Source organism: Trifolium pratense, linkage group LG3 (genome assembly GCF_020283565.1).
Source record: "Trifolium pratense cultivar HEN17-A07 linkage group LG3, ARS_RC_1.1, whole genome shotgun sequence".
Taxonomy (NCBI): Eukaryota; Viridiplantae; Streptophyta; class Magnoliopsida; order Fabales; family Fabaceae; genus Trifolium; species Trifolium pratense.
In genome coordinates this window covers 48,709,872-48,723,297 of record NC_060061.1, presented here as the reverse complement: position 1 = coordinate 48,723,297, position 13,426 = coordinate 48,709,872, and the positions used below count along the sequence as shown (strand labels likewise).

The 13,426-nt window shown below is 32.7% G+C and overlaps 2 protein-coding genes across 2 annotated transcripts; one reads left to right on the top strand and one right to left on the bottom strand.

Moving 5' to 3' along the window:
• The first annotated feature begins 3,764 nt into the window (after positions 1-3,764).
• Positions 3,765-4,628, top strand: LOC123915298. Its single transcript, XM_045966435.1, has one exon. It carries the CDS (start codon positions 3,765-3,767, stop codon positions 4,626-4,628), a length of 864 nt encoding a protein of 287 aa, XP_045822391.1.
• Positions 4,629-7,149: 2,521 nt separating this feature from the next.
• Positions 7,150-12,295, bottom strand: LOC123914090 (cyclin-dependent kinase C-2-like). The gene is made up of 12 exons (XM_045965084.1): positions 11,936-12,295; positions 11,326-11,407; positions 10,224-10,314; positions 10,092-10,121; positions 9,807-9,916; positions 9,649-9,721; positions 9,424-9,544; positions 9,183-9,300; positions 8,953-9,092; positions 8,750-8,807; positions 8,271-8,341; positions 7,150-8,152 (listed from the first exon to the last, which is right to left on the bottom strand). Exons 1-12 carry the CDS (start codon positions 12,043-12,045, stop codon positions 7,591-7,593), a joined length of 1,566 nt encoding a protein of 521 aa, XP_045821040.1. The 5' UTR covers positions 12,046-12,295; the 3' UTR covers positions 7,150-7,590.
• Between the last annotated feature and the right edge of the window lie 1,131 nt (positions 12,296-13,426).

The window sequence follows — 13,426 nt, the reverse complement described above, 5'->3', positions numbered from 1 at the left end:
AGACTAATTACATGATTAATAATTCAGTTACCATACTCTAGTTATACTGAATTCATTTATTTAAATGGTTTCAATGTGTTGTCTCCTGAAACCATTACTAGTGCAAAAATGGCTTATCAATGGCCTCCATGCAAAAATTGTTAAAAACATAAATCCATCAGAAAAAAACACCCTCCCTCTGATAAAATCAGCAGACTAGCAATTTCTTAAACACCCAAACTAGTGATTCTTGTACCTCTTCATGCAAATCAATAAATAACCACAACCATTCACAGATTTAACAAATACTGAAAAACACATAATAATCAAAATCAGTAGAAAAAAAGCTCATGAAACAACCTCCAAATCAAATGTGATCACTGTGATTTGAACTGTGTTTGAAGTAATGTTGCCGGCGATGTCGATTAATGATGAAATCGATTTCGGTGATGATGATTTCAGCGAATCATGGAATAGGTGACCGTGATGATGATTTGGATGATGATGATTCCGGCGAATGATGCAATCGGTGACAGAGATGATGATTCCGGCGGCAGAAATCGTCTGAGAAGGTTTGATAAGCTCGTGTGAAATCGTTTGAAGAATTCTGTTAATTTTGGTGACGGAATCCGTTAGCTCCTGTGAAAGAGTGTGATTATTACACGTGTCACGTAATCTGAAGGCTGAGGTTCAATTCCTTTGACAGGCTGAGATTGTAACACGTGTAAAAATGACATCTGGTGGTTGTCCTTTACTTATGCACCGTGCATAAGTATCAGGTTTATGTATTAGCATGTGAAGAATTTTTTAGCTTTTGTAATTCAGTTTAAGTATTTCAATTTGAAATTTAGATTTATCTACTGAAAGTTCCTCCATATTCTATTGAAAGTTCAATATTATCTACTGAAACAGCCCTTTTCATTGGTAATATCTTACCATGATATTCTTTTCTTTCTTTTTTTTTTTGGCATAAATCACGTATCATCTACATGAAACTGCAGAGACATCTCTCAAGTCTTGTGCGACCTAAATGGGCGGCAAATTGTCCCTAAGAGTTTTAACGCCGCTGCATGCTCAAGTCAAGGATCGAAACCCCAGGACTTTGGTTAAGCTAGAACCCGCATCAACTCATCTAAGCGTTCATCGGTATCTTTCTATGATATTGTGAAGAGGCTGAACAACACTGGCTCAATAAATGGTTTTGCCACCACACTTGTACTGTTCCAACATAGGCTTACAATCCTCAACATCAGCATCAATATTCTTATCAACTTTCAAACAATTGTGAACAGATTTTCATAAGGAGCATCAGCATAAAAATCATTAAACCTTCCCTATTTTAGTGTTTGAAGCATCATCACAAATTTTTCCAAAATTAAGAGTGTCAACAAGATTTGGAGGAAATCTAGGTAGAACACCAACATCATTACCACAGCTTTTACTACATGAGCTATATGTTTCCTCGAGAAGTGTTGACAATAATATGTTAAATATTTTTTTGAAAATGTTAGATTTAAATATACATTTTAAGTTCATATTTAAAATATATATTAATAGAATTTAAGATTTATATTACTGTATAGAATTTTAGCATATGCATGTTTAAAATATTTAGAATTAGTTTATTATTTAAAAGATATGATTTAGAAAATAAAAAAAATATATTTTTTTTTACTAAAAGTAAATATTCATTCATTCAAATTGAAACATACATAAATAATTACAAATTCAAGATAGCTAAAAGCTGAAAAAGGTGAGTCTACAAACAATTTTGCAACAAGGTATTGACTACAAATATGACAAAATAAATGTAACCGGAATATTCATACTCCCGGATCTGCAACGTTGATGTCCAGGTCTTCGTCAGATCTGTCAACGAAACACGATACCAAAATGAAAAACCAACAAACGTCGCACAAGACGACGATAGACCCAACACCGCACAAGACGACTACAAACACAAAGCCGCACAAGACGACACAAACATAAAAGTAAATCAGGAAAAAAATTAAATAGATGTGAAAATCACTTATTTGAACAAAAAGAAAGGAAAAAACAATTTAAAGAGGTGATTTGGGATCAAAAATTGATCTAAAACCACCCCTCTTTTGGTGGATGACGAAGAAGAGAAACTAGGGTTTGATGAAAAATGGGGCGGCAGTTTTGTGTAGGAAAAAAGTCTTTAGAGTATAAGAAATCAAAGAATATTCACACAACCAATGTACACTCTTATTAATGATTATTCAAACCTTACCCTCAAAAAAAAAATAGTTCTATATAAGAATCATACAGCCATAAATAAAACAGTGAATTAATAAGAAGAGAATTGGATTATTCTCTCTGTGTATAAAAATATATTTATATCCCACACGTAACTTTCGCTATAAAAAACACAAAAAATCTCAGCATTTTCTGAGTTTAGCCTATTCCTTTTTAAGGGGCAGAATTATATGAAGAAAGCAAGAAAAAATATTAAAAACTTTCACTTTGTGTTTAATAAGTACATTCACGCAAGACTTTTCTTCCCAAAAAAAATGTGATGAGTGGAAATATATCAATCCTTAACTAAATAAACTTGACTAAGCTCCAAAATATTTGCATAGCAATGATTAAATGAACATATTTCGACACCAAATACACTACACATTGAGTCTAAAAAACGAGCCAGCTTCTTGTAATCATCTTCCGAGTCCAATTTAATTAGGTATATACATATATTTGATAAATAATTTTGATTACTTTCTTTTTTTAATATAAAATAACAAAGAGAGATTTTTTATATATAAAAAAGAGTTTTTCTTTTTACAATAAAAAAAAAAAGAAGAGAGTTTTTAGGAACAAAGAAAGTTTTTGAATGTATTTATGTAAATTTTCATAATCTTAAAATACAAACAAGAGTATGTCAAAAAAAAAACAAAAAATACAAACAAGAGAGATGTGCGTAAAATGTCGAAAGAATTAGACAAAACACTATCGTTTATATTTCGAATATGAAACATCACAGTTATGTATAATTTTAGTAAATATTTATTGTTGTATATTTATACAAAATAAATTAAAGAAATAAGATAGAAACGAGAGATACTATAATTTTATTATTTTATAACTCTAGTTTTTAGGAAAATTGTTGACCTAGTAATTCAGAATTCTGAAGTAAAAAATATCTGACAAAAAATTGTTTCACCCAAAAATCGATTCGGGTTGTTTCAATCGATCTGTCTTTTAGTAAAAGCTAGCTCATTAATCACTTGAGTTTTTTTTTTTTTATAAAACCACTCGAGCATGTTTTGAGTTTATTACTCCATTTTTTTCATATAAAAAAAGTAAAAAAGGAAAGAATTAATTGGTCAAATCTTTTGTTGCATAAAATATCTCATTCAATTCTAATTCCTTAGAAAATCACACCTTTCCCTCTTCCTTCCTCCACTCCACGTTTTCAATCCTCTTTCCTCCATTCTTGTCACTTTCAAATTGAGTAAACCCTAGCTCACAACTATATCTTCCTTTCGACTTTGTTTTTTTAATCATCAGCTAATTTTTTTAATTTCTTTCTTCATCGTAAGTTTTAAGGGTTCATCTTTTCAGCTTAGCCAATATAATTAGCCCCTTCTTTCTTTATTTCATTGTTTGTTTTTTCTTTTTCTAATTTGTTTTTTTCTTATTCTTCTAGCTAGATGGAAAAAGATGATTATGAGAAACCCTACATAGAGACAGAAAAGAAGATGAAAAGATCAAGAAGTTCGCTCTCCAGCGATGAAGAAGAAGAAGAAGATGATGATGCTAATATGATGATGAAGAAGAAGCAAGAAGTTATTGTTCAAAAATCACACAAGTGCAATATTTGTGGCAAGTGTTTTAGCAATGGAAAAGCATTAGGTGGTCACAGAAGATCTCACTTTCTTAAGAAAAAACCTAATCTTCAAAAATCACCAGAGCTGAAAACCCCTAGTAAGACAATTAGGGTTAGGTTTTTCAATGATGATGAAGATATTGATTGCAAAAAGAATCAAATTACTCGTTGTTATATTTGCAATAAGAAATTTCCAACAAAGAATGCTTTGTATGGTCACATGAGATCTCATCCTGATAGGGTTTGTAAAGGAGTCAGCCGACCTTCAAATTATGATATTCAAAACTCTTCTTCTTCCAATAATTCCGATAAAAGAGAAGATCGAGATGATGATGATGATGACGATGGTGGTGATGGTAATTTTTCTTTGCCAAAATGGAAAAAGAGAGATAAAAGAGGTAGAAAATGTATTGGTAGTGCCGAGGCGGCTACAAACCTATTGTATCTTCGATCTGATACACACAACTGTGAGGTTTCAGGTTTGAACTCAAAGAATTCTGAATTTCCACTTCCAATTAAAAAAAGGGATTTTTTTATTGGTGAGTCATCATCAAATGGGAATGGTAAGAAAGAGTTTGTGGTGAACAAGATTAAAGTTGTTTTTGGTGGTTCATTGAAGATTGAAAACAAAAGTGATTGGAATGGTGATGATGATCATGATCATGATCATGATGAGAAGAAACTAATGGCAAGTGAAGGTTTATGTGAATCTAGGGTTGATGAGAAACCGAGTAATCTTTCTGAAGAACAAAAAAAATTCAACTTTGATTTGAATGAGCCATATGTTATGGAAGACTAAGCAAATTATTAAGGTGAATAATGCAATATATTATTATTAGTATATAGTTAGTTTCTGCTCCTTTTATTTTTTTTATCTGAATAGTTTCTGCTCTTTGTTACATCTATTACTCTATTAATCATGCATATTACTACTTCATTTTTACGTTTTTAATTTTAGATGTGTTCTTTATGTGCTTAATTCAATTTCTTTTTGATCGAGGTGAATTTCTAAATTCTAGGGTTTGTTTGTTGGGACTCCCTACAAACTTGGGATTTATTCTATAATTTCTTCAAGGTGATCGTCCAATTTTTTTTTTTTACCAAAATCATTACAATCTTTTATTTTTATAAAAGATGATGGAAATATTTTATTCTCATGTTAAAGAAAAAAATCTTATAACAATCTCGTGGAAGAGCAAAAATCTTATAACAATCTCATGGAAATAAGAGTTTGTAGATTTTTTTTTTTTTAATAAAAGAGTTTATATATCGATAAATAGAGTCAATCCAGATATCTCATGAGAATAAGAGTAATTTTTTTATTATTTAATGGGAATAAGGTTAGCCTTACAAGACTACACATGGTGTTGTAATGCTCTTGTTGTTGTAATGCTCTTTGGTGTTGTAATGCTCTTGTTTCAACACCTTTGTCTACTCACGTAAGGGAAAAATGATCTGTGGATTGGTTGAAATGCAACATTGACATAGCTTTATTCATGAATGAGAGGAAGTTTGGCATCGAAGTTTGCTTTTGAGATATCTCGGGCTCCTTTATCCAATATCATATAATGATTTTCCTTTCGAAGTCACAACCCCTGCCTGTGAAGCCACCACTTTGAAGTATGCTCTTTTTCTAGCTATATCGAATAGTTTTTAGAAGGTCATTTCCAAAAAAAAATTAAAATTGAAGTGTAAAAATATTTTGTCAATGTATTATAACTAGCATAATAAGTGTATTATAATTGTTCTTATTTTTATCTGTATGATAGAAAAACACTAATTATAAATACAATTTATCTAGTAACCTTGCACTCAAGTGTGTAGAAATATATGAGTAACATTACAAAAGAAGAAAAATGATTAACTCGTCATCTATATGTACTCTTAAAATCCTCTACTCAACAGGATTGAGACAATGTGTGTTCTCATCCTCTAGACAAGTATATAAATAGTCATATGAAGTCAAAGTCAACAATTGTCCTTCATCTAGACAACAACTAAAGACTTCAGGAGAAGAAAGTAATGGTCTAAGATCGTCATCTTCTAGATATCATTTGAACATGTGTTGGAGATTTCATTCAACCTCTACATATGATCATCCAATCATTTTCTTGGCAGCATATAGATAATCAAGTAATGTCAAAGTCAAAGTCAACATTTCAATCACACATGGCCATCTGTTGAAGATTTTGTCTTATATACAGTAATCATCGATGCAACAACATCAATGTATCTTGAAAATCAAAGAAACAAACTATATTGACATAATCCACTATAAAGTCTGAAATTATAGCATTAACAGCTACTAGTGAAGAAGCAAGATCTGAATAGGTCCTTTAAAGGAAAAAAAGGTTTGAATAGGTTCCTTAAAGACATCTCTGTTAATCAATTTGATCTCTAAAAAAAGGTCCGAATAGGACCAAACTGATTAACGAATATGTCTTTAAGGGACCTATTCAGACCTTTTTTCTTTAAGGGACTTATTCGGGCCTTTTTTTTCTTTAAGGGACCAATCTGAAACCAAAAATATATTTAAGGGATCATTTTACTAATTAAGCCATTTTTAATATGAATGACAACTTTTGTTAACCTTAATGTTAAAATTATTCTGTGCCAAAAAAAACTATCTATTTTTTGCAGTAACTTATTTAGTTGCCAAGAAATATTTAAATAAGAAAATTTTATATTTTAGAAAATACAAATATAACATTGCTTCAAAGTTTAAAGAGTTAATTTTTTATTTTTTTTTTATAAACTGGGAAGCAGATGAACTGCAACCCTAATAGATTAAAAGAAAAAGATTACAAAAAGAGAGGGACATAAAGTCTAAACCCTCAAAGCTATTTGAATCTAAACTTCGAAAAACCAAACTTATTACAATGTAAATCAACAGGTATAGGAGGAGGAGAATTCCACCAAATAAAACTAGAAATAGAGAAGCCAAAAAATTAGCTAGACTATCACCAGAGTTTCCTTCTCTATAAATGCGTGAAAGTGAAACAACTAAATTCAACATTCTAGCAATTACAACACAGTTAAGCCAGCAAAATATCAAACTTTAAAGAGAGTTAACTGTGTCAGTTTCAAATAGTTGGCATAAACTTGCATTCAAACTTCTACTAACTAATTTTCTCAGCAAAAAATAAAATAAAATAAAATAAAATAAAATCTACTAAACTCACCATTACAAATTATATTTTCTTTTAGAGGAAAACTTTCTGTTTCTTTTCCCTTTTTCTTATGAATGAAAACTTACTAGTTATCAGTCGATTGATATTTTATGTACCCAAAAAAATTGATTGATATTTTCAATCTTTATATTACAGTTGAAGCAGGGGGTTGTCATAAAATAAAATTGAAACAGCTAGTTACAATGTATCGTTGTCTGCATGTAAAGAAAACAAAATTCAGTACAAAGGGTGTATACTAATAAATTCTATTAACTTGAACAGCAGCTTCTAACATATATTGATGAAGCATATTGCTTCCATTCAAACAAGCTGCAGATATAAGGCATAAAACATCTAAAATAACATCAACAAGTTTTCTTCCATTACGTAGTCTCATAACTTCAAGGACCATTCCGGACAGATCAAGTAATAATCATATTGTTATAAACAATCTAAAATTCATAGGGAATATGTATTTTTCTCAAATACTCTCATTCTCTAATCCTATTATCACTTCTTATCAAGAACCAACCATCTCGCAGAGCATCACCAAAAGACAACAAATATCAATTGTCATGATAAGAAAGTGTCCTACTGCTGCCAACCATACTGTTGATTGCGATTCCCACCCATCATGTTTGACCCTCGACCACCAGCCGACCCACCATATGGAGGACCACCTTGAGGATAATTTGGAGCTCCAACTCCATAGCCACTGCCACCTCCACCACGAGGACCACCGCCGCCGGGTCCTGCAGGCATACCACTAGACCCATAAGGTGCTCCTCGCCCTTGAGGAGGATATGGTCCACTGCCATAACCAGCACCCCCTCCTTGACCTCCACGATTTGGATGATTGTATCCCCCACTAGGGTTCCCACCAGGAGGATATCTTCCTGGCCCACCAGAAGGCCCTCGAGGCTTACCATAATGATGGCTAGGTCCGGCAGCAACTGCTGGTTGAGAACCATGAACAGGGTGGGAAGGACCTTGCCGCATTTGGGCATGTTGTCCACCCTGCTGAATCGGCGGAAGACGGGTATGCTGCTGTGGATGCTGCATTTTAAGACGTTTGGCATTTTCTTCATTCAGCCGTTGCTGCTGACGCTTTTTCTTGGTCTGAAACTCATGTGATGACTCGTACTTGGGTAAACTAAGGAAAACATGAGGTTAGTAATCAGTTGAAAAAGCAGAGTAAAAATGATTAATTGATGGAAACAATAAACTTGAGAGTAAAAAATGAGAAAGTCAGGTGCATCAGAAGCCCGTACCTCTTGGGATCACATGGTAATGGATCAGTCCAGAAATACTCGGCATCAAGTGCGTCCTTGGCAGGAATTCTCTATTAATAGATCAAAATGACAAACAAATTACATTATGCAAATCAAGTTAATTATTCACCACAACAGAATGCTGGGAAATAATGTCAATGGGTTAACTTAAAAACAACATAATCCAATTCATTTTTGTGTCACCAACATTATGTTATCGACTTTTTATCAGATATTGGTCATGTTACAAAAGTCGCCCATTACCAAAAAAACCTAGATGTATAGCATTTTATCATAAGATGCATGATATTACTATAGAACAATGGTACACAAACCACCAAACTAACATGATCAAATTAAAAGAGGCCGAGTAATGTAAGATAAACTGTAGTAGCATGTACCCCTACCACATAAAATAACAATATACATTTATTTAGCAATTAATAGATGTAGGACCCGCAAGTGATGAAGTGATATACCTGAGCTGGATCAAGTGTGAGCATCTTCTCCAACAACTCCAATGCATGGCGATCAAAACTAGAATTCAAGTCACGAACAAAAGCTTGAATTCAGATTAACAACTTAAACCAAAAAGATAATGAAATAGAATACAACATTTTGTTACCATTTATTTCTATAAAAATGCATATATGAATAATCATGCTTGTGATCTTATACTTACTGTCTGAAAACTTCCCTCAGGCGCCTTTTCATCGGTCTTGTTGGCTTAAACTGATTGTACCAAGGAGTCTTAGTAACTCCAGGCCAGTTCGTCTCATCCGGTGCTCCACACAGCTCAAAAATCTTATTTAATTGCTCTGGCTACAATAGTTACAAAGAAAACAGGAATTACCCTCAAGCTGTATTAAACATTGAACCCTAAACTCCTATCTCTGCTCAAACTATCGCTACCTCGTCTTTTCCAGGAAAGATGGGCTTCCCGTGAAGAAGCTCAGCAAAAATGCACCCAACAGACCACATATCCACAGCTGGCCCGTACCTTGTTGTCCCCAGTAGTAACTCAGGGGGTCTAAATATATGATGAAATAATCAATATGTGCCATGGCCAATTCATAACACCACCCTCCCAAATTAATTAGGCAGGCCAGAGATAAAACCCAACACTAAATCGTGATAAATGAAGATCAATTACCTGTACCATAATGTGATGACTCGATTTGTAAGGTTTGCATTGTGCTCATTCGAAAATGACCGAGCCAATCCAAAATCTGCCAGCTTCAGATTACCTTCATTATCTATGAGAAGATTTGAACCTGCAGAGAAACAAAATACATCACATGTGAGTAATAGATTTGGTATGACATAAAATTAAAATCTAGGACATGTAATACTTTGGAAGAAATTCACAAAAGAGAACCTTTGATATCACGATGAAGAACTTGATTGACATGACAATAGTGAAGTCCTGTCAAAAGCTGCCTCATGTAACACTTTGGAAGGAAAAAAAACAACTCAGGAATCAATAAACTAATATAATAATTGCTAGTATATGAATTTATACTTCAACAGCCATACCTTAATTTGGGGGACAGTAAATCTCATGCCAGGCCGGTCTGCAAGACCTGTTAAATCATGGTCCATGTATTCGAAGACCATATATATGCCCCCTTTGTATTTGTTGCCATCTACGCATTCGCAAAACAAAAATGGAAAAGAAAAAAATGAGGCAGGAAATTACAGAAATAAAATAATTCAAAGGCAAGTGATGGGTATATTTTTTAGTCAAAACAAAAGAATATCATACGTTAGTGTATATTATAATAAAGCAATTGACTAATATCATGAAAATGAATAACTTGCCTGGCCTCCCTTGATCATCTTTCTCAGGACCTATAAAGAAAGAAAAAGTGTTGAGTCAATAAAAGAACCAACCAAACCTACATCGTCTTGAATAGAAATTAGAAAAACCAAAATTTTATATCATTGAAGCACCTGGAGATGTGACGATTTCCTTCAACTTGATTACGTTTTCATGGTGTAGTTTCTTTAGAATTTTGATTTCACGTATAGCAGTTATAGGAAACTGCAATGACATAAGTCACAGTCCAGTTGAGAGGAGAAACTCATTACAGAATTTATAGAAGATCGTTACAGCAAATTAAGTTTATGTTTGGTTCAAAAGAGGGGGAGGGAGGGATGGAATGGATTTTAATTAAATATATGTTTGGTTTGTTCACAAGGGGAGGGAAGGGATTTTAAAACTAATTTACATTTTTACCCTTAAAATCGTATGTGACATCCCAACATAACAATAAATAAACAATAACACACATGAGTTGATATACAGTTCATCGGCGCAAGTCAAACCATCTATTGATAGTAATTTTTCTATCTTGATGATTCATCTAACTCAATAAATATGCAAAATACTTTATTAGTAATAATATACGTATATACAACCAACTTGATGGCAAAAGAAGAACAACTAACACAAGAACGTTATTCTATCCAAAAAACACAAGAACGTCATTGCTCTTTCCAGCATAAAAAAAGGAGTGATATACAATAAAAAAAGATGAACATGATAAACCAATGTCATATATAACAAATAAAACAAGAATGTATACAATACAACATATAAAACCAAGTGATGCAGGGAAGTAAAAATTGTGTAACATAAAGAAAAGAAGAAAGAACTTATGAGCAAATGAGAAGCATTGACTCCAACTAAAATTTTATTAACTTGTCATAATAAGTATGATATTGAAATTAAGAAAAATACCTAAGGATAATTATGACAATTTAATAAAATTTTAATGAGCTCCCCTGCCCTCCTCTCCAAATCCCCCCGGTTTGGGGGGAAGCAAAGCGTTGGATTATGAGGGATTTTGCTCCCCACTTCTCCCCACCCCTCCTAAAAATTGAACCCAACACATAATTAAAAATAACCCCGCACCTCACCTCCCCTCCATTTACCCCGAACCAAACAGACCTAAGAGTTTGGTTCACAAAGTTGCACTAACGAATCAAATGTTTGAAGATGCACTCAAAATAGACATAATGAGACGTTCAACAAAGGTGATGAAAGATATACCCCTTCTCTCTCATTGTCCATTCGTATTTTCTTCAGGGCGACAATTTCACCGGTTTCGATCTCTCGGGCCATGTAAACCTGACTGCAAGGATAAATAAATATGTTAAAGCATGTATTTTTAGTTAAAATAGCTAGGCTATGTTTGGCACGTGCGTATAGCTTATTTTTACTACTTATAGCTTAAACCTTATGGCTCATCATTTTTTCTTCCAATTTTAACCGAACATATCTTTTTTATGCCATTTCATATTTATAAGCTAGTTCAATGATTGATTTTACCAAACACCTAAAAATTCAATCAGCTAGCTTATCCACTTATAAGCTATTATGTTTTTTTCTGCCAAACAGAGCCTTAATGGAACATAGAGTACTAAAGCAGCAGTTCCAATCGAAAGTAAAATAAATTCTAAGGAATTTTACCAAATAATAGCTCCGGTCCTTATTATAAGAAAAATTTACTACAGAGATACATCAATCATTCAATTGACCTCAATTAACCTAAAAGCAACGTTTTTCTTATAATAAGACTAGAGAAGTACTTGATACCAAAAAAAAATTCAAAGCAGAAGCATTATTAGCATTGAATGAATGAAGAAGGTGAGTGACTGACCCATAGGTTCCTTCGCCGATTTGCTCCAATTTCTCGAAGCAATCAACGCTGCGGGATCCACGGGAAGGAGATTCAGTGACGTTGAGATGCCCTGGGGCAGCCATTGTCATTCGCAAACCCTAAAACCTCAAATCGGACGCAAGCGTGCGAGAGAAAGAGAGAAAGTTAGAATGATGAATGATGATGGGTTGTTGAATTGAATATGAGAAACCCTAAAACCCGAAATCGATCGGAATAATTGCGAGGGAAAGAAAGATAGTGCGAAAGCGAAAGAAACAAAGTGTGATCGATGGATTGACGATGATGTTGGGTTTTTCGGTATACTGTTGGTCGGTTTAAATAAATAAATAAATAAATAAATATCTTCTTTTTTTTTACGGAAAATAAATATCTTTAGGTTCTATTTTTGGTATTAACTCAAATGGTCCAATAATTCAAGGTTCAGCTGTGATATAAAATTTGTTTTCGTCGAAATAAATTTTTGGATTCTTTCGAATGATTTGTTTTAGTTTTATGAGAGTATAATTCAGGAGAAGAGACTTCAATACACCGATCGTCAATAAGTGACGAAAGGCATTTGGGCAAATATCAAAATAATGAGAAAGGATCCTCTCAATTTTGTTTCTCTCAATTTTTCTTAATTTTCACATCTCAACCATCAATCAACTTTAATCCATTTCTTTTAGATTTAAATATTATTTTATATGTACAATCCAATGGTTCAAATATCAACATTATTTCCTCAATTTTGTTTCAACTTGAGAGAATCCTTTCTCCAAAATAATCACCTAGTTTGCTACCAACGGAATAACTAAAGTATGGTCATAAATTCTTTTCACTAAAAATCAAATTCGAATTATCCTGAACATTTCGAAGTTAGTAAAATGACCATAGATTATTCTTCATGGTAAGCCAAAATTGAGTAGGTCATATATTTTGCAACAAATTTTTATTTCATTTGTATCGTCTATTTTGTGATGGATGGAGTAGAATTTATTTTATATTTGTTTATTGTGATAACATTGAGAAGAGATCCGTTGACTCCAGGAGTAAGTCTCCATCGACTTACTCCACTTAATAACTCGATATCGGCATTATATTTCTTCAGTCCAACCGTTGAATTCAAAGATCTCATTGAGTAGATCAACTCCACAAAATTTTATAAAAATTCAAAACCGTTTGATATTTTTTCTGATAACTTCAATTGATCGTACGACAAACTTTTAAAAAAATCGTTGAATTTCAATAGTCTGAATACATAACTACATTTTTTGAATTTTTATAAAATTTGTGGAGTTGATCTACTCAATAAGATCTTTGAATTCAACGGTTAGATTGAAGAAATATAATGTTAATATCGTGTTATTAAGCGGAGTAAGTCAATAGAGACTTACTCCTAAAGTCAACGGATCCATCCTCGATAACATTTAGTTTTTCTATAAAAAAAAATCATTCAAATATAACAATATAAAAGTGATTTTTTTTAATCAC